Genomic DNA, 26329 nt, shown 5'->3' with positions numbered 1-26329 from the left:
GAAGGCTGATCGCCGAAGAATTGATGCTTTTGAATTATGGTGCTGGAGGAGACTCTTGAGAGTCCCATGGACTGCAAGAATATCAAACCTATCCATTCTTAAGGAAATCAGCCCTGAGTGCTCACTGGAAGGACAGATCGTGAAGCTGAGGCTCCAATACTTTGGCCACCTCATGAGAAGAGAAGAATCCTTGGAAAAGACCCTGGTGTTGGGAAAGATGGAGGGCACTAGGAGAAGGGGACGACAGAGGACGAGATGGTTGGACAGTGTTCTCGAAGCTACGAACATGAGTTTGATCAAACTGCGGGAGGCAGTGGAAGACAGGAGTGCCTGGCGTGCTATGGTTCATGGGGTCACGAAGAGTCGGACACGACTAAACGACTAAACAACAACAGGGAAGTGGCTAAAAGTGCAACACGCATGGGGGACTCAAAACTCAGCTTCTAGAATGGTGTCCAAGAAATACATATTCAATGATTTGCAACTCCTGTACTTAATTTTTTCACTGCAGCCTGTGTTTTTAAAATAAGCCTATTAATTCCCCAAAGCCAGCAAAAGTTGACTCCTGGAAAAATGTAAATTGCAACAAACCATTGTTTCTGCAAAAGCAGATGTGAAAGCATTAAGTTGCCTTTTACAGAAGCAGATTCTTACATTTAGTCAGTACTGTCTAATCTGCAAGTGTTCCCCCCCCCCAGCATAGCAATGTGAGATTCATAACTTGGGAGATGCCTGCAAACAAACTCCTTTCAGATGAGGTGAAAGTCATAATGGAAATACTTTGTAATGAATATGGTCTAGAGACTGATAACCATTAAACTATTCATTATACATAAAATAATAAGCAAACAGTGTTAAAAAATTAACTGTAGCTATAACCATACCCTACGACTAACTGTGATCACCGGTACCAAAAAATTTGATCACTTGTTTCTGCAAAATTGTTTAGCCTTAACATATATACTCCCTGTCTCCCTCCTTTCAAATTGTTCACAACTTCTTCTTCTCTACATCAGAAAATGGCATGCCCAGCAAGATATATGAATTGAGATACATTCCAGTCACATAGGCTGCATCTTTCAAAGCAGAAACTTTGCATACCTAGATAGCGCTTTAAAAACTAAAAATACGATCAAGATACGATCAAGAATGAAAGATATAGAATAAAACCTCTAGGAGAAATGATTAAGTATTACTTTGGTCAGAAAGCCCCTGAACCCCAAGCTTCTGCTTGCAGGTAATCAACAGGGGTGACACGGGACTTTAATTGGCATGCTCCGGTGACGAAAAGGGAAGGAGGCAGCCAATCCACTGGAGAGGAGCTCAAACAGGAAAAAATGGGAAGCAAAAGGCAGCCAGTTTTAAAAGAGGGAGCCAATTAAGCACGCCTAAACGGGGAAATAGCAAAAGAAAAAAAGGTAAAGAGAATAAAACTTAGTTTAAAAGAAGTGCAGGAGCAAAAGCGAAGGGACTGCTTCATCAAAAGGACCCCTGACAGTTAAGTCCAGTCGCGAACGACTCTGGTGTTGCAGCGCTCATCTCGCATGACTGCAGGGGTCAGCAAACTTTTTTCAGCAGGCGGCCAGTCCACTGTCCCTCAGAGCTTGTGGGGGAACGGACTATATTTTGGAAAAAAAAATGAACAAATTCCTATGCCCCACAAATAACCCAGAGATGCATTTTAAATAAAAGGACACATTCTACTCATGTAGAAACACCAGGCAGGCCCCACAAATAACTCAGAGATGCATTTTAAATAAAAGGACACATTCCTTTTATTCCTATGCCCCACAAATAACCCAGAGGTGCATTTTAAACAAAAGGACACATGGAAATCAACAGAAGTTCCAACAATCGATGAATGGAGAACGAAATTAATAGAATATATGGAACTGGCAAAATTGACCGCAAGGATAAGAGACCAAAAAGATCAAAGGATAAGAGACCAAAAAGATCAAAAAGTATTGCAAAAATTTGAAAACTCTTACAGGTCTTGCATAATGCCGGCAACCAGCAACATAAAAATCTCTGACCATAAGAATTATAAGGAGAGTAAAAGGTAATAGGGACAGGGGTAAATGTAGGAAAGCGAAATATAGAAAATGCAAAATAAAACCATTGTAGAGAAGGAAGGAAGTCACAGGCTCGGCGGAGTATCAGTATAGCTTGACAAATTGTAAAAATATAAGCTGTATATATGTGTTTTTCTATTTATTTTATTTTATTTTCTCTTTATGTTCGTTTTCTTTTTTTCTTTTGTTTGTTTCTACATTATTGCAAAATAAATAAACAAATATATATAAATATAAAAAGACACATTCTACTCTTGTAAAAACATGCTGATTCCCGGACTGTCTGCGGGATGGATTTAGAAGGCGACTGGGCCGCATCTGGCCCCTGAGCCTTAGTTTGGGGACCTTGCTTCTGCAGACAGTTTTTCCAGGTCATGTGGCCAGCATGACTAAGCCGCTTCTGGTGAAACCAGAGCAGCACATGGAAACGCCGTTTACCTTCCCGCCGGAGGGGTCCTATTTATCTACTTGCACTTTGACGTGCTTTCGAACTGCTAGTTTGGCAGGAGCTGGGACAGGGCAACGGGAGCTCACCCCGTCACAGGGTTTCGAACCGCTGACCTTCCGATCGGCAAACCCTAGGCTCAGTGGTTTAGACCACCCAAGTCCCACGCTGCAATGAAAGGCAGAAGCAAAAACTGATCAGGGGGATGTCCACATCCTGATAAGTTGTTTCTCCTGCCTTCATTAGCATGGGAGGATCCTGAGCCCAACCCAGTGACCTGGCAGTGCAGAAGGAAAATGAATTAACAGGAAATCATACCCCAAAACTATACTTATCATACAACTTGTAAGAAAGTAACAGTGCACCTTATGGCCTCTTCCACAGACTGGCCAACTATATTGGAGGAAGGGCCAGGCTGTGACAAAGGAGTCAAGTTGATCACCCACTTCACTGGCTTGTAGTATTCATCACTGGAACTTAAAAGGTAGAACAATGTGGTCAGGAAAATCACCTGCAAACAGACAAGAAATAAAGCAGCTGAGTGTTAACTAGGAACATAGTATGATGGGGGTGGGGAATAGTGCAATTCTGCTTTGCACCTCTTAATATAACTGAGAAGGGAATAAAACACTGTTTAACATACAGTGGAACATCTACTTTGTGCATGCACAAAATGGACGCTTCGACTTCCGAAGGTTTCGACTTCCGAAGAGCGCCGCGGAACAGATCGCCTTCGGAAGCCGAGGTACCACTGTATTTACTAATTGCCTACCAGATTTGCACCTTTCTATTTTTGCAAGCTCCAAATTTCTTTTTTAAAAAAGCAGTTTTGCTGCAGTTACCAAAGGATTTTAATATATTTAGATACATACATTAAAAATATGGTTTCATTTTCTCCATTTCCAATTCAAATTATAATCAGGAAATTATAATCAGGTGATTAAAAAAATCCTTAAGAATCCAACATTGCCATTTTGATTTTTCTAATTGTAGAAAAGAACCTAAAAAATTAGCTTCAAGCTCTTTTCAATAGCACTGAAGTTTGTATTTTGATTATCCAACCCAAAGGGCAGATATTCTTTCCATTCTTTACCAACTCAGCTTTTGCAACTAAGGGACCCAACACTGTTAGCAAACCTTTCTTCTCTAGCATTTTTTAAAAGAGAAAGCTGTGGTTGTTTTCCCATCATCCAGCAAAACCTACAATAGCCTCTTAGCGCAGGTCACTGCTTGTATGTTTAAAGGGGGGGTGGGTCACACATTCCCCAGCCAGAGTCCTTGACATAAGCCAGCTCAATATCCAATATCTAGGTGATCACAAGCCTTGGGGCTATGTTCCAGCCATTAAATTTCCCAGAAGCATCACAGCTGTCATAACACAAAACTTAAATGGAAAGAAATCACCTCTAACATGACTAGTTGTGCCACACAGCTGTGTATGTCAAATTTAGAATCAAAGGAAACGCAGAGAAAAATAGCCACACATGCTCTCTCCACTCTTGCCAAATAAAACTTTGCATTTAAAGCAACACATTTTGGAACACATTTTTTAAAGAATGGCCTGATTAGCTTTTCAGATACCTTTCAATTGAATAACTTTCTAATGAAATGCCTGAAGTAACTGATATTATAGTTTGAAGTCTTGTTTATTCTGTTATATTTTACTCCAATAAGACCCATTTATCCTAAATAGAACCCAAAAAGGCAGACATGTATGTAAAAAATTTTTTTGCAGGTAGCTCTTAGAAATATTACACAATCAATACATTTTTGGAAATTTTAAAAACCCTATTAATTTTTTAAAATCACTTTTTAAAATTTAAAATTTTGTAACTTAACTTTAAAATTTAAAGTAAACCCATCATGTGACATACAATATTAAAGTTAATGAAGTTCTTAGGAGATTGGTATTTTTAGTTTTGAAATATCTCAAATCTGGGCTGAGCTTTTAAGGTTTATGTGTAGTCCGGCAAAAAAATGTCATTTTCTTGAGATTTCAAACCCTCATAACTCAAAAACAGGATGAGATAAATTTTAGATTTAAAGTTAATTTTGATCATTCAGCAAGTGTACAAAATATTAAGAAAATCAGATCAATTGATATGGAATTACCCTCTTATGAACATAGGAAAAATAGAGTTTGCTATAACTTTTCTCCTCCCCGAAATATTACTGAATACAGGATACTTGTCAGTTTTCAGAGGCTGGTGCAAATAAAATATTGATAGTCTATTCCAGGCATCCCCAAACTCGGCCCTCCAGCTGTTTTGGGATTACAACTCCCATCATCCCTGACCACTGGTCCTGTTAGCTAGGGATGATAGTCCCAAAACAGCTGGAGGACCGAGTTTGGGGATGCCTGGTCTACTCATTTGCCAGACAATGGTTCAGATACTGAGGTGTTCTCCACTCTGTTCAGCAGTTAACAGAATAATTTTAATTGCAGATTATATGACCAAAGAGCTGAGCTAGGAAGGTACCAGAAATTACTGTCTAATGTCTAAACAATAGCCCTTGCTTCACACCAGGGGTGGCCCGACCAATTTTGCCACCTGAGGCAAAATGGGAATTGCAACCTCCTATCCACACCCCCAACTCCCCTCAAACTTCTGCCACTGCCATGCCCTGACTCTCTCCAAACTCGGCAGGAGTCAGGGCACTCCTTCATGCATTGCCGCTCAGTTTTCCCATGAAGCCAATTGGCAACATGGCATGCAGGAACGCTCCTAGCTCTCATGAAGTTTGGCAAGAGCCAGGGCACTCCTCAAAGCCTTGCTGCTCGATTTCTCTGCCCAGGTTTAGGAAAATGCGCAGCAATATCGCATGCTGGAACACCTCCCTCTCACCGCCAGTGGCAAAAGTGCCGCTGTTTGCCTACCTCTTGGGCTGGCTGGCTCTGCTTCATACAGACTAACACACTCTTGACAATATATACAGACTGGCCACTCTACAGGGCAGAAGCTATCTGGCAAAAATGTAGAATTCACAGGCAAAGAAAATTCTCTGTTTTCTCTACTTGGCACCATTGAAGCATAATAAACAGTGCAATACTCATTTAAGGGATGTGTATGCATTGCCTTAAGTGTCTCAGCAGAGAGAAAAGCATAAGCATCTAGTATTTAGTGAAAGTGTTAATGGCAAACCAAATTGTGGTCCTACAACCTCTTCAGGAGATTGTCTACACTGAGCAGCCCAAGATATAGCTGCTCCTCTCAATGAGTAGGCTCAAGAATAAGTGAACTGAAGAAAGTTACTGCCTGCAGTAAACCCTTTTTAAAACAACAACAACAACCAAAACCCCTGCACTTACCAGCGAAAGCACAAAATTGAGAAGAGCAGTGCCACTGTAAAAGAGAACAGTTACTAAAGTTGTAACTGTGGTGAAAAGGAGGCTCACATTGTGACTCATAACTATCCAGAGGGATTCCAGGATCTGGAAAAAAGCAGAATAAGATCCTGAAGTCACTAGCCTGGCAGAACTGTTTTGAAAAATACTGTGCTCTCAATACATAATGTGTCAGGGTCATGTGGAGATTTTTGTTAGCATCAGTGCCGGCAGCAGTGGATCTTGTGACTGCAAAGCCCCACTATTTTCTTTGTTATAAATACAAATTGACTCAAACTATGTTGAAACACTACCATGAAAAATGTAAAACCACCTAGTCTAATAGGTGAAACATAACGTAAAACATAAACAAGCAGGGGGTTGTTTTTCCCCTCAATTGAATATTTTTTTCTGTGAATTAACACCATATATTTAGATATTTGAATCCATTTTGGAAAACGGGAACAGATATCTTCCATATACTTTGGCCTTCCAAATCCCTTTGGCAAGGGATTCTTGCCAAAAAAGTGCAGCTTTTTTTTTTTGCAAGAATCCCATTACATAATCAAAAATATAACTTTCCTGTCAGACTTTCCTGTCTCTAAACTTATTGGATACGTAAATAAAATAGATCTAGATCTGGACAAAGATCCAAAAACAACCTATCTGACATCAGTGAGGCAACTGATAGCAGTTTACTATTGAAGTCACGTACCGAAAGAAATGTCTCAATGTTCTCATGAATAAAGGAGGCAACATCTTGCCAATCAAGCATGTCACCTGGCCAGCTGTTTTGACGGTTTAAATGTTGCTTATGTCCTTTGTGTCTTCCTGAATGAGTTACATTCTGTAAAATAAGTGAGAAACATTTTAACTGGTGCTCACAAAATTTCTGTGAATTATTTAAGAAATGCATGAAGTTACAAGGGATACACACACACTATTAAAACTGTAACTCTCTGAGCCTGCGCAGATTCTCCCCATCCACCCGACAATTTTACCCAGAAGCAAAGGTGATGTATCAATACATAATTCAGGACCGGTTTGGGAGCCAGAGCGCAATGATGTCTTCACCTGGCGGTATATCATAGGTGGGGCTTGCCTGTGCCTGACTCCCTCCACCACCAGTGCTGGGGTGAAACTGCCTCAACGATGTTTGGCTGGTTGATTGTTACGGTATGTTGAAAAGCTGACATCGCCCAACCCTAGAAGCAAACCTTGAGCTCAGGCATTTCCTACCCTATTCCCTTCATGCAAGTACAAGAACCAGGAGATACTGAATTTATTTAATTGTGGGATTTGTCTTTTTATTTTGCCAATATCATTAATACCGTATTAATTTGCCCTGAGTCAATAGACTGGGATACTTACTTTCACAAACCATGAATGATATAGTCTGTCCCAGAGCTCCAGAACTTGTTTTTCAATCACAGCGGTATTGTTCACTTTGTCTCCTAATATTTTGTGGAGCTACAACATACAAGAGGGAGTTTATGTCAAAATAACTGAAAGGCAACATGGAAAAGTGAATACATCATCAGGAAATCTATGGTAATTTTGTTTACATTTGTAATTAATTTGCTAGCTAAAGAGAGTAATCTATCTTGAGGGGATTCCCTTCATCTACTCTCCTGCAAGCAATACAGTAGTACCACAGGTTAAAAACTTAATTCGTTCTGGAGGTCTGTTCTTAACCTGAAACTGTTCTTAACCTGAGGTACCACTTTAGCTAATGAGGCCTCCCGCTGCCACTGCACCGCCGACACGCGATTTCTGTTCTCATCCTGAAGCAAAGTTCTTAACCCGAGGTACTATTTCTGGGTTAGAGGAGTCTATAACCTGAAGCGTCTGTAACCCGAAGCGTCTGTAACCTGAGGTAGCCACTAGCTGTTCAGCTAAGCTGTTTTCTCCCCTTTCTGGAGAGTAATCTTTTGTTCCTTTAATCCATAAACACTACTAATATATTATTTGTTTGTTTCATAAAAATTATTTTGAAGCTAGTGTATGGCAGTCTAGCAGACCCTGCCCAGGGAAGCATTGTACATGTTGCTTCCTTGTAAGAGCAGATGACAACGTCTTGTAACAGTGAGTGGTCCTAACTGCTTTGAAAAGGGCATTTAGGAGACCACTCCTAAAAATGACCTTTCTGGACTACGAGGGCATTCTAACTATTGGCTGACCAATAGTTCCTTTCGGGGAAAGATGCTAGAACGAGTCATTGCCATGCAACTCCAGGACATTTTTTGTCAACATCTATTAAAGGTAAAGGGACCCCTGACCATTAGGTCCAGGGTTGGGGCGCTCATCTTGCATTATTGGCCGAGGGAGCCGGTGTACAGCTTCCAGGTTATGTGGCCAGCATGACTAAGCTGCTTCTGGCGAACCAGAGCAGCACATGGAAACGCCGTTTACCTTCCCACAGGAGCAGTACCTATTTATCTACTTGCACTTTGACAAGCTTTCAAACTGCTAGGTTGGCAGGAGCTGGGACCAAGCAATGTGAGCTCACCCCGTCGTGGGGATTCGAACCGCCAACCTTCTGATCGGCAAGCCCTAAGCTCTGTGGTTTAACCTACAGCGCCACCCGCTGTGGGTTAAACCTATTTTATCTACTTGCACACCTATTTATCTACTTGCACTTTGACAAGCTTTCAAACTGCTAGGTTGGCAGGAGCTGGGACCGAGCAATAGGAGCTCACCCCGTCGCGGGGATTCAAACCGCTGCCCTTCTGATTGGCAAACCCTAGGCTCTGTGGTTTAACCCACAGCGCCACCCACGTCCCTGTCAACATCTATTAGGGAAGTTTTAAATATTTGATGTTATATCATGTTTTTAATATTGTGTTAGGAGCCGCTCAGAGTGGCTTGACCTTCCCAATTTCCCTGGACTTCTCAGCAACTTATAATACCGTCAGTCATGGAATCTTTCTGGAACAGCTGCCTGGGCCAGGGATCGGGGAGATTGTGCTCCAGTGTTTCTACTATCTCAATGGCAATTTTTAAAAGGTGTACCCGGCCATTATTGTTTTGCCTCATGGTATGCCACAGAGCTTTATTTTGGTCCCTGTTCTGTTCAACACCTATGTGAAACCACAGAGTGGGGCCAAGTGTTCAAATCTTCAATGATTTTATAAATTAAGCACATTACAAACATCTGAAATCAGTGCCTCAAAGCTCGTAAATCCTTCAGGGTACTATATTTGAGCAGTAGTTTACTGATTTCTTAGATGAAGACATTGAAAAAAGGCATCTCTCCTAATTGTCTTCTAACTTGGTAATCCTTATAATCAAGTAGTAACTGTTCCCGTCTTTGTCCTTGGAATGATCCCATTTTCAAGTTCTTTAAACTGAGCAGAGATTTAAACTTTCTACTGTTAATCTAATTTCTTTACTGAACTGTATTTTCTTGATTTGATGGATAGTGGCATAATAAGTAGCTCTTCTATAGCATATACAGTAGTTGCAGAAAGACTGGTTTCATCCTTACCTTATGTGTTATCCATTCTCGGCCATACTGATAGACATTATTGGCAGCTGAATTCAAAGCCTTTTGAAAAACCTGAGCTTCAGGAAGCCAGCTGGTTTTAAAAAGTAAATTAAAAAAATATTCCTATTACAGATCAATTTGTTTGTGTCATTATAATAAATGGCTGAGATACAAAATACAGTACTGCTTAGCCATGCCTGGTGGGATTTTGAGCCCCCCCCCCCAAACAGCAGATCCCCGTGCCATTTAATTATTTGCTTTTAGAAGTCTACTCAGGATTTCAAGAGATATTTTAAACTTGGTGCATTGGGCTGTTGTTGAAGGAATATGAACCTGAAGTTCCCTGTGATTCTTTGGATCCAGACAAATGCACCCTTACATATACACAGTTTCTTTTTTTAAACCATAATCTTATTAACAATTTCCATTTTCTAACAATATGGCAGGCTTATATAGATCAAAGGCAAACAGCATGCTTCAATAGGAATCACTCTCATCATATAGTGGATATAGTTTTGGGGCTGATTCCTAGAAAGAAAATATTCATGTCTCTTGACACTGAACAAAGGCATTCTGCACAGGAGTACAGCCCTGGTAATATCAGTAGCATTAAGAATTCTTCCCCCCAAATATTTATAAATTTAATTGTTCTTAGTGAAAGAGGATTTAAACCATAGCAAGGGGATGTTAATCCAAAATTAAGTGTTCTGAAGAACATAAATCTGCAGTTATGTCAAATGATCAAATCACTTCCTCCTCAGCAAAGGATTCTAGACTGTAATTTGTTTTGAAAAACCCTGCCTCTACTTGTGTATATGATATATTTGCACCTGGGAGGTTTGATTAAGTTAAGTATCTTGTACTTTTGTTCATGTGGCATATAACAATTCAAGTCTTAATGATGAAAGTATAACCTAAATTAATGGCCAGATCTATTATTTTATCATTTGTTACCTCTTCTACAAAAGTGAATGCGGGTATACACTATATAAACTCCTAGTTCATCCAAGTTCTAATTCTGAAAGCCAGAGGGCCTACAGATAAAAAGTCAAATGAACCTTACTCATAACAATGTTGCAGTATGTTTAGAACACTTCTAATGACAAGCTGGGACTAAACTACAATAAACTCGCTCCATCTCAGCTTCTTTGATCTCCTTAGGTCATGTGAATGGAAGTTATCAAATGCCTCTGTAAAAGTAATACCAATGTACCGTAAAGCCATTAGACCATTTTCAGATTTAAAAAAAATAGATATACACTCTCTGTACATTTGCTGTATCATTATGAATTATAGCCTAGAAAATATAAACACTTAATAATGTCTTATGCTCTTTTTAGCATAACCAAGTGATGGGTGTGACTTTTCAAAAAATGTAAATTTAGATCTATAGGGCCCAGCATTAACCAGATATATGTGAGACAGTGTCCTGGTTGGTACATAACACTAAGCCAAACCAAACAAAGGTTTGTTCTTGACTTGCCATTTGGTTTGGCCATGATTTTCACTCCATACATTTGCATGCTCACTCATACAGGCTTAGCTATTGTTTGGCATAGCAGTATGTGTGAATAGGATCAATGAAGTGGTAACAACAGTTTGCATCAAGGATTCTGAAACTGAAAATGAGAGCCCCCAACACAACTCTTTTTCCAACAGCATTTCTCCTTGTCCTAACCAAGCACTGCTGTTTCAAAGTACTTCCAAAGTACCACAAGGCCTTTCTTCACAAACACCAGTATTGTGCTGAACAAATTAAAAGATGCACTTGTCACTGCCAACCATATTTATGGACTTAAGATTAAGAGAACATTTGTACGCTACTGGGTATGGCATTTACAGAATTGTTCTTCCAAATTCTATCACATTATTTCAGTATTCTTACTTGGCCCATTCGGGATGATTGGCTACAGTTTCATTGATCAAGCTGCTTGTGACTTCAATCATATGTACGCTTTCTTGGTGCACCTAAGTTAGGAGGAAAAATATAAATGAAATTAATGCAACTTAGCATACATCATGTTCTAAATTAATGGAAAGGCAATGAAGCCTAGGCTTTAGAAGCAACATTAAAACATTTTAGTACAATACAGATAATGCTATATAGCCATAATATAACAAGCTACATAAACCTCAAGGCAATAAACTAAACCAGACATTTCGCTATTGACAGATAACCTAAAGTAAGGTTGGCCTCAGGGGTTAGGTCACAATATTATTTTCCCAAACTAATTGCAAACCATTATGGTTCCCAAACAGAATCAACCAAGAGGCCACATAGAGCCGAAATGACCCTTCATAAGGACCTAACACTGTGAATTTTTCATTAGTTTATACATAGCAATATTTAATTGCTATCATTTTTGTAGTACAGTATACTTTCCCCAATAGTCATGCAAATACATGCCTAAATATTTGTTGTTTTCATTACAGTTACTTTTCCTGTCATATATCCGTTGAAAATTGAAATTAAAGTATTTATTTAAAAAATAGTCATGCACGTATCAAAGTTAAACGTAACAAAGTTAAAAGAATCAGGCAACTACCGTATGTACTGTATTTAATTGGACTCAGTACCTTTGCTGTAAGGAGCAGAGCTAGCAGAAGGGTGCCTATCACTAGCACAAATATAATGAAAATGCTAATGATTTTATCTAGCATTTTTTCCAGCCACACGATCATCTGTGCAGAACAAAAAGGAAAGGGTAAAACAGAAAAGTCATTGAATATTTAGAAATCAAAATTGCATGTAAACATACTCAAACCCTACTGGCAGCCTTTCCTCCCAGTGAAATTTGGTTGGATCCAGACTTAGACCATGCTTAAAACAGGCCCACAGAAATCAATGAGACATGCAACAGAATCCTAGCCATGTCTGCTCAGAAGACCTATTGAATTTAGTAGGGCTTATTCTCAGGCATGTGGACATAGGACTGTAGCCTTAGTCATAAATAACAGGTCCTACAGATTTCAATGGGAATAGTTTAAGCTTGACTAAGCCTGGAACTGACCTATTGACTGCAAGAAAGGGTACTAATATAGGTGCACTGACACATAAGACAGAGTGTACAGCACTAGAATTGAGAAATATTAAGAATGATTTTATTACTCAGCACTGCAACACAGAACAATAACCTAGAAAATAGTTTAACATTATTTACCAGACTCAAGAGCAACTTCTATTAATTTCTCAGCTTCTTGCACTTAATAATCAGAGGGTCGTTATCTATGCATGGAAAGTACAGCTTGTAATAAGCTGCTAACTTGGTGCCTTTGTAACTCCAAATGATTTTCAAAAGCATTAACCATCAAACACCTTTCCATCAACAGAAGCCAGGGTACTTCCACATATACACACATTTAGTGTATGCCACATCATTTATTTAATTGCCTAGATCCTATGTTTGAGCAAACGGTTTTAAATGTGGATTCTGTTAGCCCATTTGCTAACACCAGATGTAACTTATACCACCCCCCTTCAAAGGCACCACCCTCAGAGTATGATCAGAAAACCGTAAAATCAATACAATATTTGTCTCGTGAGTCTTTACTGACTTGGAGAGGTGCAGGTAATATAAGCAGCACTGTTCATTTGAACCAGCTATGGGGACCAACAATACTAGCAGTAAAATGGGAGTTTCAAGTGCTAGGAATTCAGTAGTAAAAGGCACAAATGCTGCTTGTGAAACTAGAAGCAAAACAGAAATGAGGTGGTGGAAGCCATGGTCTGTGAACGAGCCAGAAGAGTATGTGCAAGAGGCAGTGTGATCGTCACTGATATCAGTACCAATAACAGCAGAACTGTGTCTGCTATTGGTTTTGGCGCCGATATCAACATTAACCAGCAGAGAAAATGGCTCCGTCAGAAATAATCTGGGTTTGGGAATTTTTTTTGGGGGGGGGGCAAGGAACAGACAAGGCTACGGAGACCAGAAGGCCAGAGAATGTTGGCATGGATGGCAATGCAGAAAGCAACCAATGAAACTTCAGAGGATATTGAACGTTTGCAACATTTGATGTGTTGGAGATATGGGAGAGAATGAAGCTTTCCCTGCTAGGTAGAATTTCAGCCATTAAAATGAATTTATTGCCCAGGATGCTGTTTTTATTCCAAACAATTCAGGCTACTTCAAAGAATGGAAAAAAGATATTTCTAAAGTTATTCGGCAGGAGGGAAAGCCATGAATTAAACATAAAATTATGATAGATATAAAAGATGGAGGAGGCTTTGCTCTGTCAGACCTGCAAATGTACTATTTTGGATAATAATACATCTTATTTTGTGTTGGTTAAAATAGTGGATTTACATTGGATAATGCAGACATCCTGGATCTAGAGGGTCACTACTTAAAATTCAGCTGGCATGCATGCCTTTGGTATGGGAAGGCGAAAATTTATAAAAGTTTTATAAACCATATTCTTAGGAAGAATCTGTACAGTTTGGGAGAAATATAAAAATCTGCTGGAAAGAAAAACACCTTTTATGGCTATCTCCCATCGAGGCAATTACAATTAAGAGAGTTAATATGGATATACAATAGGCAGCCTACAGGGAATTGCTGTATTTCACAGGGGTGGAACACAAACTGAAATCAATGGAAAACCTAAGAAGCCAAGTTATAGATTGGTTGCAATATCATCAGTTCCACTAAAGTATATGCTTAAATTAGATAGAAATAATGGTTTTTCGGACCAAAGCTCAAAATTCGAAAAAGAACTCCTGCAAAACAAAGATAAAACTTTTGTCTAAAATGTATATAACCTGTTAAAATGGAAAACAAAAGACGTACTAGTTAAAGCCTCAATGGCGCACTGGGCAATAGATATAGGACACAACATAGATTTTAGCCTCTGGGAGAAACTTTGGAAAAGTGACTTGAAATTTACAGCATGCTATTCTTTGAAAGAGAACTATTTGGAAATGATTCATAGATGGTATCTAACTCCGAGTAGGCTTTCTAAGATTTACAAGTGCTGGAAGTGTAAAGAGGTGGAGGGAACGTTCTTTTCATATGTGGTGGACATGTAAAAAGGTAAGAGAGTATTGGGAAATGATTTATAATGAACTGGAAAAAATTGTTTAAAATTACTTCCCCCCAAAAAACTAGAGTCCTTTCTGCAGGGGATAACTCAGACTGAAACCCCCAGGTGTCAGAGAAGGTTATTTATGTATGCAACAACTGTGGCCGGTGTTTTGTTAGCCCCCAAATGGAAAGCATGTGAGGTCCCCACTAAAGAAGATTGGCAACTTAAGTTGACAGAATATGCACAGAAAATAACTGTGTACAGCTGAAAACGCTGGCAGCATTAAGATAAATTCAACATGAATAATTTTTGATGCATGTAATAGAGGAAAACCGATTGGAATAGTTATTAAAAAATATGCATGGATGTAAGATATACAAAATGAACCATGGAAGGAGAAGGGAAGTCAGGTTAAAGTACCGTATGTAAAATGTTACATAAACACATAATCAAAACCCCAGGAAATTTTAGATACACAGTGGTGCCTCGCTAGACGAATTTAATTCGTTCCACGGGTCTTTTCTTATAACGAAAAATTCGTCTAGTGAATCCCATAGGAATGCATTGAATTTTTTTTGAATTTTTTTTTTTGCCCATAGGAACGCATTAATTGAATTTCAATGCATTCCTATGGGAAACCGCGATTCGCTAGACGAATTTTTCATAAAACGAATTCGTCTAGCGAGGCAACCTCCACTAGAAAAAACCTTTCGTTAAGCGGAAATTTCTTTAAGCAGGGCATTCGTTAAGCGAGGCACCACTGCAATTGCCAGGGCACAGCAGCAGTAATCCAGAGGACGTAAAGATGGCTAGTGATCCTCATAGCAACCTTCAAGGGGAGGAAATGCTGGTGCCACTGTGAAGGTAGGGATCTAGGTTGCAGCATAGCAGTACCTTTCCCTCTAGGGAAAAGTAGTCTCTACCTGGATTGGGGAGTAAACATGCCAGAGGGATAGAGAACAAGGGATCTCTGTTCTTCAAACATGAACAGTCCTAATGATCACCTTGGTGGAACTCCTTAGAGACACCTGATGTTCCCAGCCAAGAGACAAAAGGTGGGAGCAGTGGAAGTGTTAATGATGTGGAAAGGAGTGGCACAAATATTGATTTGCATGGGTACTTCACTTCACAACCTGGAGAGTGAAGGGAAGAACGGTCCTTGGTCTCCTCTTCAGAAACTGAAACAATTACCTGCACACCTGGAGAAGGTAAACAACTTGAGTCGCCAACACTGGCTGTGTATAGCCAAGGCATTATTAACCATTCACTTGGGACACAGGAAGGTCTTTCCCAAAGCATCACCCACATGTGTGTATATTGATGATCTTCTGACAGCGAACACCACTCTAAACCCTGTGCTCTTCTCTTACTGAAATATTATAATTGCCATATTTATCAGTGGTTTGTCATTGTCTCCTGTGCATTTTGCAATTTTAAAACAGTCGCTGCACCACAGACACTTCACTACAATTGTAACATCAAATACCAGTGAAGTGAAATCAAAACATACATGAGAGAGAGAGAGAGAGAGAGAGAGAGAGAGAGAGAGAGAGAGAGAGAGAGAGAGAAAGAACAGAACATGCTGCTAGGTGGTAGTTGAAGAAGGTGTAGCGATCTCTGACTGCATGCATGCTTAGTTCTGGGGGTGCAGTTGGCTCCTAAATATGTGTCAGTTTAAGCTCTGCATGTTTCTGAATTGTGCTCTGTACAGGACCCTCTTTGTGTGCCTGCACAGGGAGTACAAAGAGAAACAATGGTTTATGTTCCTCTTTTATTATTGATTACTATATACTCTATATACAGTGGTACCTCTACTTACGAATCTAATGCGTTCCGAACGCACATTCGTAAGTCGAAAAAAAATGTAAGTCGAATCCCATAGGAATGCATTGGGAGAAAAAATTCGTAAGTCGAAGCAACCCTATCTAAAAATTCGTAAGTAGAAAAAATCCTATCTAAACCGCATCCAAGATGGCGGACGGAGCTCCATTCGTAAGTAGAAACATTCGTAAGTAGAGTTATTCGTAAGTAGAGGTACCACTGTACACTTGCACTGCTGTCTCATAGCCCTTCTATACATGGGTCACATTAAGGGAACAAAAAGTTCAACTATGCAAGCAAAAATAAGGCCACCCTGAAACAAAGTAGCAAATTTAGCCATATGATGTTAACAACTTGGTACTGTAGCGCACAATAAGTGAACACATTGGAAAAGTTATTTAACTCTAGAACATGTTTTACTTGCAACTGCAAAAGGATTCTTTATTGATGCACTTATTCACACTTACGGGACCATCAACAAAATGTTGCAGTGTAGAATGCTCCTGTTCACTGTTCCAACTAGGTACTCATGCTCTTTTCTAGAACACTCCACTACATTCCATCCTCCCCACCCCAGTTTTCTACTCTTCACCTGCAACAGACACCGTTTTGTGGCTATTGAGTGCTCAGTCATCACTGAAGTATTTTGGGATCTCTTTCCCCCTTAGGGTTCTTTTTAAAAAAAACTTTTTAAAACATTTCTGCAACCCCTGGATATCCTCCAAGCCTGTCAATACTCTTGTGCGTATCATTACCCTCCCTCTCCTTCATGGGTGCAAACTGATGACTGAATCATCTGATTAATCATGCAATTTTCTTGGCTACTCTGATTTAGGTCAAGACTTTGAAGGTTTTCCAAAAGTTACAGAAATAAACTAAGGGCTGATACACACGAGCCCCCTAATCCCTGGTGTCAAACCCTAGTAATAACAAACCCTGGTTAGCATTAATCACAGTTAAGATCAGTGCTGACATAAGGCTTAGTAATAGTTAAAGCCATGGTGGGAATTTGTGCAGAAGGGAACGAAACGCCACAGTTCACTTCCTTAACCACAATAAAAGGATCAGAATCGTGATGTGTACGCTAGCTCCTTGCTACAAGTCAATGTGAGCTAGCGGCAAATAAATGGCTTCATTTTTAACTCAAGAGCACCTTGCACCTCAGTGATCACACTTTACCTTTCTGGTGATCTTCGATTCTGCATCAAACTATCTGCATACTTTATGTGTAAGGAGTTGAAATATACTTAAGCTAAACTTGCATCCACTTTCCCTTACCAGGCTGGCCATAATCAGTGATTGCATTCCCTGCCCACACAGAAAAATATTCTAAGGCATTAGTGATTTAGTTTCATAATCAAGTAACTAACTGAAGTTATTAACCGTTACAAACAAATGTCACGATTATCTATGAGTTAGAGATAGCAAGCCATTAAGCCGCAGAAGGTGATTCACTTAAGGAAGACTAAGCATGCAGTCAATGAAACTCATTTTTAATTATTATTATTTAAAAAAAACTTTACACAAAAGTTGTGTTTTGAACCCTAGTACAAAATAAATGCATTAAATGAAATTCTTGTAAATATTGTTTTCTGATTGTTATTCTTAGAATTTCAGGGGGAAAGCTGCAGTGAATAAAATTTCAAACTGTTTTAAATAGTGAATTCAGTATATCTAATGAATTTTAATTTAAATGCTTATACAATGGAAATCGTCCTTTGAGGATAAAGCACATTCTTCCTGTGTGAATTGCACACAATAATTTGGCATGGCAAGCATCAAATATTTTATTTACATCTTTGTTTTTCAATCAAATATTTGTGTATGGAGTATTATGTACGAAATATCTTTCTGAGCAAATATGCATTTTTTTTCTCTTAAATCAGAATTTGCAGGGATCAGGTTGTATCTGAATAAATCATACATGGGAGTAGGCCTAATGAAATCAATACAGTCTATTCTGAATATGAGTTAGTCAAGATATAGCCCATTAGGTCTACTAAGAGATAAATCAACATAAGCAATATTATGTCCCATTAATATTAGATCAGTGTATTAGTAATTTACATTGCACTGGCTTCAGCTTGGTTAAGAAAAGCCATATGCAAGGAATAATCATGTATTTATAAGATGTTTTATAGCTTTTTCTTGAACATTATGGAAAAAACCAATTCTAGATGCAACTGCCAATTGCATTCTACTGAATTTCCCAAATGGTATCAGTGTAGACATATCAGCCATGGTTAATTATGGTTGGGCAATTTGAGCAGAAGGAGAGAGAGAATACACAAGCTTGTGGCTCATTGTAATTCCTTAAACAGGCTTTCAGGTTTTGTTTGAACTAGCTCAAAGTAGACTTAAACACTTTCAAATATTAAAAGTATTGTTAAGTTATCATTTTCTTTTCACCCTCCTCTTGCCATTCCTCTCCTGCTAATAACTCTCTTCTACTGGCACCCAATTTTCACTTCTGGCAGCAAATGAAGCAATATGCTTACATGAAGACCATATTATTTATTATTTACCAACAGTTGTGTGAGCATTCTACATAGGTTTATATATCTATTCCTCAGCTTCAAGTTCTCAGTTGTGTATAAACATGAGCTAGGTGGAGTTTGGTTATCTCAATTTGAGGCAAATGGAACATTTATCATTCAATGTCAATGTTCAGTACATAATCCTTCTTCATCAAGCATGCTAAAGAAAACTAGAGGGCATTGAATGACCTTCTGTAGCTTATATCATGGCGTGGAATAAAATTGCTGTGATGCAAATCAAGAGCAAGCCATGTTACCAACAAGAAACAAAAACCACTTCATGCTGGGAAAGGGCACAAAATATATTAACTGCAAACAAACTGTCTGCTTATTTACCTTCTTATTAAGCCAATGCCACAGCTTGGGAGAAGGAAAGTGGGAGAACGTAGAAGAGAAAGAGACAAGAAGACAGTGAAGAATTATTGAAGAATGCAGTTGTAGTGCAAAAATGAAAAACACAGACCCCTGGATTATGCAAGGAATGAAATGAAACCATTCCAGAGACAGACCTTCATCAAAGCCGTAAAGACGTGGCAGAAACCATCAAAACCATTTTTTCAATCAGAAAAAAATGTACAGTATTTAGAAATTTTAAAACATGCACTGTACCAACAAATGTTGGACTGCTCTGCTGATTTATATTAGTGTCTTCTGAGCTAAAGCTTATGGGCCACAGCTAAAATATACACAACTGCATTACCTAAAGAAGACAAACTGCCTTCTGGGGTTGTTTGGATGACACTCTTTAAAAGGGTTCATTCTTCTGGGGTGAGAAAAATACCAAATCCATTTAACAAGCCATGGGACTGGAGATAGGGAAGAGAAAAGGAGATTACTTACCATGTATTTTTTCTTCTCCATGACTCACCAAGGGCATTCCAAAAGCCTTTGGCAGCAGGATTCCCCCCTTGCAAGGTGCAATCACTTTAGCTGCTCCATCAAGGGGAAGGGCCTTCATTCTACCCAGACTAAACTAGAATAACCCCTCAACCCTATAAACTGATAACAAAACTCATTAACTTGATGTGCAAGAAAGACAACTGTATAGAGAAAAGAATAGGACCATAGGGACAACCCCAGGGCCCCCTGCCTAATCAACCACCTAACCAAAGGACAGCACAGACATGCACAGAATGCCCTCTGGTAGTCATGGAGAACAAGAATAGGATATCTTCTTATCCCATGACGCAAAAGGGCATTCCAAAAATGTTCAGAATTCTTTAAAAATCAGTACAGTGGTACCTTGGTTTAAGAACAGCTTAGTTTATGAACAACTTGGAATAAGAACGCAGCAAACCCGCAAGTGTTTTGGTTTGTGAACTTTGCCTTGGAAGCAGAACATGTTCCGCTTCCTGCTGAGTGTGTTCCATTTGGAAATTGAGTCCCCCGCTGCTATGGGAAAGCACGCCTTGGTTTAAGAACGCTATAGTTTATGAACGGACTTCCGGAACAGATTAAGTTTGTAAACCAAGGTACCGCTGTACTGTCCCAGAGTGGGTCCAGGGACTAAAACTTTATGAATAGCTACTTTCTGCAAGACCCTTCCCCTAAATGCTGCATGAACTGAGGGCATCAATTGTTCAATGCCTTTAAAAGTGCGTACTGAAAAATACACTACCACTTTGCAAATTTCTGCCAAAGAAGAATGACTTCAGGAGGCTGCTGCAACCCAATTACTGTACCTAGAAATAGTGGATTTTGATACTTTCCTAACCTCTGAACCAATCTGAAATAAAAAAGAGATTCAGAGTGCCTGTCACTCTCCCCAAGTACAATGAAAGAGCCCCTTAAATGCCCAGTTTGTGCCACATCTTTGCCTGTTGATGCACCAGCTTAGGACAAAAGGTTGGAAGGGAAACTTCCTGATATCCATGTAAAAAGGTAAAAGAACCAACAATATTTTGCTTCTGGCAACCAACATGCCTTTGAAATTTTGAGGTATTATCATAGTCAGAATCCAAAGGAAAAGGAGGAAAAAAATTCTTCTCCCACACACCCCCAGGGGGTAGTATTTGGCATATCAAATCTGTATAGAAAAAATGATGCCTTTGTGGAGTGAATACAATAGTGGGATATTTAAGTAGTTTGCTCCCATTAATGAGATCTGCTCTCAACTGCTAGCAGAACTGCACAGACCTTTGATGGGTTTCTGCTCCTTTTACTGGTTGCAATAGAGTTTATTTCTTCTGTGACACAGGAAAAACTTGCAACATGGAAAATATGGGTGGCATTTCAAAACATTGACGAAGCATTCCTTTGGCTCTCTACAGCAAACTCTCTGATGAAAAATGAAAAAGTTTTTTTTTGGGGGGGGGACTTGTCCTGCTGCAGCAATTCATTCTACTCCTGTATGATGGAACATCACAGCTCAATAATGTCCATGATTGCCAATGTGCCTACTCTTTCAACAGCAGACACACTGATGCTACACACAAAACATGTAGCATTGCAAACCCAGATATGGAGCAGCTCTTAACATTATGCAGCTGGAAGCGGAAAATATCACATGGGGCTGGCTATCAACCAAGTTGGATGACACAGCTAAATATGGCAGCCCACTTTTAGGACCTTGCCATCTGCACGTCACAAGCAGTACAGCATTCGCAATTTTTGGGTCATCACCAAGCATGTAAGTACTGTGATCAATTTTAATAATTATTAGTTAATTATTAATTGATGTTAATTGAGTTCTTATTATCATTATTTTCAAATGTATCTTAAGTACATCCTTTCATATGCACTATATAGGCATTTTGCTCCACAAATGACACTATTTGAATAATAAATAATGCTACAATAGATAAATTATGTTCTTGGATGATCAGTATTTACATATTCCTCTTGTCAGGTTTGGTTTATGATTATGGCTAACTCACTTCAGCTGAATTTTCAGGCAGAAAATGTCCTTGGCATAAACTGAATAGTTAGGTCAGGATTGGATTAACACACAATTCTACCTATAAAAGTGTAACATGGCCTATACTGGTCCTCTGGGCAGAGGGTGGGGAGTATGAAAATTTGGATTCAAAAGGTATTTGTATTCTTTGAATTGAGACAGAGATGCCTTGAAAAGAACCTTGAATCTTTAGTATTTTCAGTACTGGTGAAGAAATCCATTTCAGGTTTTCATAATCACTGAACTAGATTCAAAAATTGGGATTGAAGACTCATTCCATCTCTCTGCAGATACGTTTTCCGGAGCGAGTCTGCAGGTTTGACACTTCAATTTGATGAACAAAAGGGGTACTATGCCTGTTTCATTATGTCAATTTGATAGCTTGGCTTTGAGTCTTTCTATAGGTTTCTAACCTTTTGGTTTAAGCAAAATTAGACTCTTGATTTTGGGTAATTTACCCCTTACTGCCTGGGAGTTTTCGGTTTTTCTTAAAGATTAAAAATTCTCCCCTTATTCTGAATTGTTGAGAAGTGACCTTGAGTCTTTACGAATGCAGTAAGTTTCTTTTTCCTTGTGAGGAAACTGTTAGATCATTTACAGTGAAACAAGGTCTTTAGCCGACATCCCGTTAAGGTTTCTTTGAGTAATTTATGTTTTCTTGAGTATTTAATTACGTCAGTTAGTTTAGCTTCACCTTAATTTATTATTCTATCTTTATTATACTTTAATTCAATATATCTCGTTTCAGGGATCTTTCACGGTTTAAATTAGTTTTGTGCTCATTATATTCCTGTGATTGTCTTTTTTGCTATCCTGTTCCTGGATGCAAGCAAATAGGAATAGTCAACCTCTAATCGGCATGCTGGGTTTTGCCTGGCATCAGGTGGAGCTCTAGTTCTTTAATTGTTTAAAAAAGATCCATAAAGAGTTGGACAAGCATCTCTGCACTCCTCTGCAAAGGGGCTTTGGTCTCAATCACTTGGATTTGGATGGGCTGTGTGACTACCATTTTGGATGGTTTGAGAAGTGAATAAACTTTTGCAACTTTGAATTGTGCTCCTTTTTGCTGTAAATAGCATCTTTTTTGTCTTTAGCTTCAGTAATTCTAGCGTCCAGTGGTTTACCACACACCTTTGCTCCAGCAAAAGTAATAGATAGAGATGGGTATGTGAACTCAAATCTATTTCCTTAGCCACAATTATGCAAGCTACCCCACTGGTGGCCTATACTCTCAGTTCTTTAAGAGCATTACTGGTTCATGGTCGTTACCATATTTTAGGCAACAATTGGAGAACACAGTACGTTGGCTGTTATGTGATTTTTAATTTTTTTTCAGCCATGTCTTTAATGTTGTTGTTTTCATTGTGTTACAAATGAAAACATTCTTTTTATTTTTAAAAAAACACTATTTTTTAAAAAAAAAAACAAGTTGGACTCATCAAAGAACAAACATACCAGGAATGTTGTGGAAACTGGTATTTTCCTCAATACATCTTTGAGCTGTTTGGACTTCAGCTCTGTTATAAAGTGAACCCATAAAAAAAAAAGTTTAGAAACATTGCCACTGAGGCCTGAGAATTCTTTCAAAGAGCAGCTTCTACTCTCTTATCCCTTCTCCATCAACTGGAATAATGGCATTAGGTGAAAAACATGTGGCACTTCAGCTTCAAGGTTTGCCAGGGCTAATGGAGACTAGGGCTTCAATAGGATTATCTGCTAGTTGCACCATGTCTGTTTGTGCTTAACGGAGAGTAATGGGAGAGTGGTGCTTGAAGAAATTGCAGCTGGAGGCCAGTGAGCATAAATAAGACTGTGCTTATCAATTCTATACAATCTCTGATCATGTTACTTTTGTAGTACATTTTAAAAGGTGACCTGTGTAGACTGAAATGGCAGGAGCAAACTGCTAGGCCATTGCCAAGGCAATGAAATAAGGCATCGTCAGTAATACTGGACAATGGAAACTAGATGACCTACAAGAAAATAACCTACTACAAAATGAAGCAGCTTTCAAATACAATTAATTATCTTCTTAAAGGCCAGTGAAACAGTGATGTAGGGCGGAAAGTTTTCCATAATTTTTCAATTTGATTAAGTTCATTACTAACAAAGAAATAGATGCCAATTGCAAATCAGTATCAGGTAAGCTTTTCAAAGCTTTCAGCTTTGTTTACTAAACAGAAGTAAAATAAACATGCTAAATTACTTCATTCTCGTAAGACATCAGAATATTTTCCAATGCAAACTGGAAAATTTTCCAATGCAAACTTTGTATAGGACTTTTCCCCAGAAAATCCACACCAGTGGTAGCAAGTCAGTAATGAAGTAGCCATGCACTTTCATTCTGCTACAATGACTGCAGCATGTCAATCACTGATGAGGCAGTAGGAAACTACAGCATGCAACACTGGAATTCACTACACAGACAATTCATGCATTTACTACAAGGGAGATGAACAAATCTGAAAATAAAATCCTAAACATAATCTATTGCAATACCTTTTAGAAAATCAGAACAAGAAATAAGATGAAGAGTGGGTCCAACCTCAATCATCATTCCAGATTTATTTATTTATGAATTGCTTCCCAGAAACAATCCTGAAGTGATCTAACAATAAAAGCATCAACTATAAAAATAAATTCAAGCTCAATATAGATGGGATAAGAATGTCCACTTACAAGGCTTGTTGAAATGGATGCTTTTGCAATTTTTATGTACACCACTTAGAAACCTTGGTGATTAAGGGATTAAAAATAGCTGGTACAAGTAAACAATTAAAAGATCACAGAGATGACACTAGTCTGATGCGTAATGAGAGGGAGCTCCAGAGGGTAGATGTCATCACACTAAAGGTCTGATTCCTACATCGTAGGAAATGGACAACTTGAAGAGATGGTTTTTGCAGGAGGCCTTCCACTACAGAAAGCAGTGATAGACTGGGTATATAAGGGATGAGAAAAATTTTAAGTACCCAAGTCTTAAACTGCATAGGGTTTTTTACACCAGTACCAGCACTTTGAACTAAGCATGGCAGCTCACTGGACACTTTCAGCAGCATTGTTAACATACTGGCAATATTCTGCCTCACGTAGCATTAGGGTTGGGCAATGTCAGGTTTTCAACACATCAGGGCTGTTCAGCCAGGGGTGGGAGCACTGTAAAGGATCCCCCACTCCGCTGCCAGCTTGCCTGAGCCAGCAGTGGGGTGGGGGCTCCGTTAACTGTTTGGCTGAGGGGAGCGGCAACCGCACAAGCAGGCAGTGGGGTGCAGACTCCGTGAAACTGCTTGGTTGAGGCCGATACAGCTAAAAACCACCAGACATTCAATTACTATTCAGTGGACTCTATTGTTTGTTTTGTCCCCATCATACTTTAATAAATCAGTAGAATGCTAATGATTTGCTCTGTGCTTTAGTTTGCAGTGTTTATTTAACTTTGCTTATCTTAGATATTAGTCTAGACACAGCAAGTACTTTCTGGTTCACATAGGAAAAGCCGTATATGATTTCATATCACAATGCTCATTTGCAGGTATGGTAAGGTGGTTCTAAGTGTTTGCCGAGATAATATAACAGAATAGTCAGTGCCATCAGAAAATGTAAAAGATGTACAAGGCACTGGGAGAGGACAATGAAATTAAGAAGAAACATAAGGTGAAGCTTGATGATTTTGGATTATTTAAAGCTGAAGCTCGATATTCAAAGATGAATAAAAATATTGTTGATTACTTAAAGACACCATCCATTCCTGTTGTGTCATATTCCCCCTTTCTAGTAACCTAGAACTATTTACCCCACAGCTTGATTACTGCACTCTGCAGTCCAAGACCTTTGCCACTGATACAGCAATTAATTTACAAGCAACCCCCCATTTATGCGGGGGTTATGTTCCGAGGCACCGAACCCATACATGGAATTGTGTATATTTGAAACACCACTGGAAAAGCCTGCAAACACCCTCTAAACCACTCAACATCCTTGAAAAACCCTTTTAAAAACCAGCAGCACTTACCAGATGCCAAACTCCACCAAACTCCCTCCAAGGCTCCAACTCTCCACATGCCTCAACCATTAGTGCAAGGGCTCCTGGGATAGCTGGGTGCTGTTGTCATGCCTTTTTTTGCTCTTTCTGAGCTCTTTTGGGGCCGTTTTCACCATTTTTAAAGTCATTTCCAGGTTTGGTGAAATGCACATATGTGGGGATGCACACATACTGAACGTGCATAAATGGAGGGGTGTCTGTACATGCAAACTGTATCATGATCTAGGTCCACAGTGACTTTTCTGAGAAAGGTTTCTATTTTACCATTTTTAAAGAATATGTTTTTATTTTATAACAAACAAACATTATCAGGATTATCTCCATATGACTAGAAATGGTAGGTTAGAAAGCAAATTTCACCCACAACTGTTACAGCTTCTGAGACTGGCCAAGTACTACACAACTGGAAAAGGCACCCTAACATTTGTGGTTACCTTTACAATCTGTCTCAGCAGATTTTCCCATTAATGTATCAAGCTCTCACCTGGCCTGCTGTTTCCCACCCTTTGAAAAGTGCAGAATGTGGCCTAGCAAGTCATCTAGAAGGAAGCTTCTCCATTACTAATGCCAAGGAGGTATGTATTTGACAACTCCTTTGGATGGGTTTATTACTGGGAGTCCCTCTTTGGGGAGGGAAAAAGAAGTTTGGTCTGTAGAGGCTCAGTTGACTGTAGACAAA

General features: G+C 39.1%; 1 protein-coding gene across 1 annotated transcript in view; it reads right to left on the bottom strand.

The window, feature by feature from the left end:
• TMEM245 (transmembrane protein 245) overlaps positions 1-26329 on the bottom strand; it is a 60376-nt gene that overhangs the window by 13581 nt on the left and 20466 nt on the right. Inside the window, exons 7-13 of the mRNA XM_060282193.2 lie at positions 11907-12011; positions 11215-11297; positions 9330-9420; positions 7214-7312; positions 6558-6689; positions 5828-5950; positions 2883-3028 (exon numbers count right to left, since the gene is read on the bottom strand). Of these exons, the coding sequence (XP_060138176.1) occupies positions 2883-3028; positions 5828-5950; positions 6558-6689; positions 7214-7312; positions 9330-9420; positions 11215-11297; positions 11907-12011 (779 nt within the window). The remainder of the gene's footprint in view (positions 1-2882; positions 3029-5827; positions 5951-6557; positions 6690-7213; positions 7313-9329; positions 9421-11214; positions 11298-11906; positions 12012-26329) is intronic.

The sequence above is a fragment of the Zootoca vivipara genome, chromosome 12 (genome assembly GCF_965207765.1).
Source record: "Zootoca vivipara chromosome 12, rZooViv2.hap1.1, whole genome shotgun sequence".
Taxonomy (NCBI): Eukaryota; Metazoa; Chordata; class Lepidosauria; order Squamata; family Lacertidae; genus Zootoca; species Zootoca vivipara.
The sequence above is the reverse complement of the archived record's forward strand: the minus strand, read 5'-3'. Positions and strand labels throughout refer to the sequence as shown.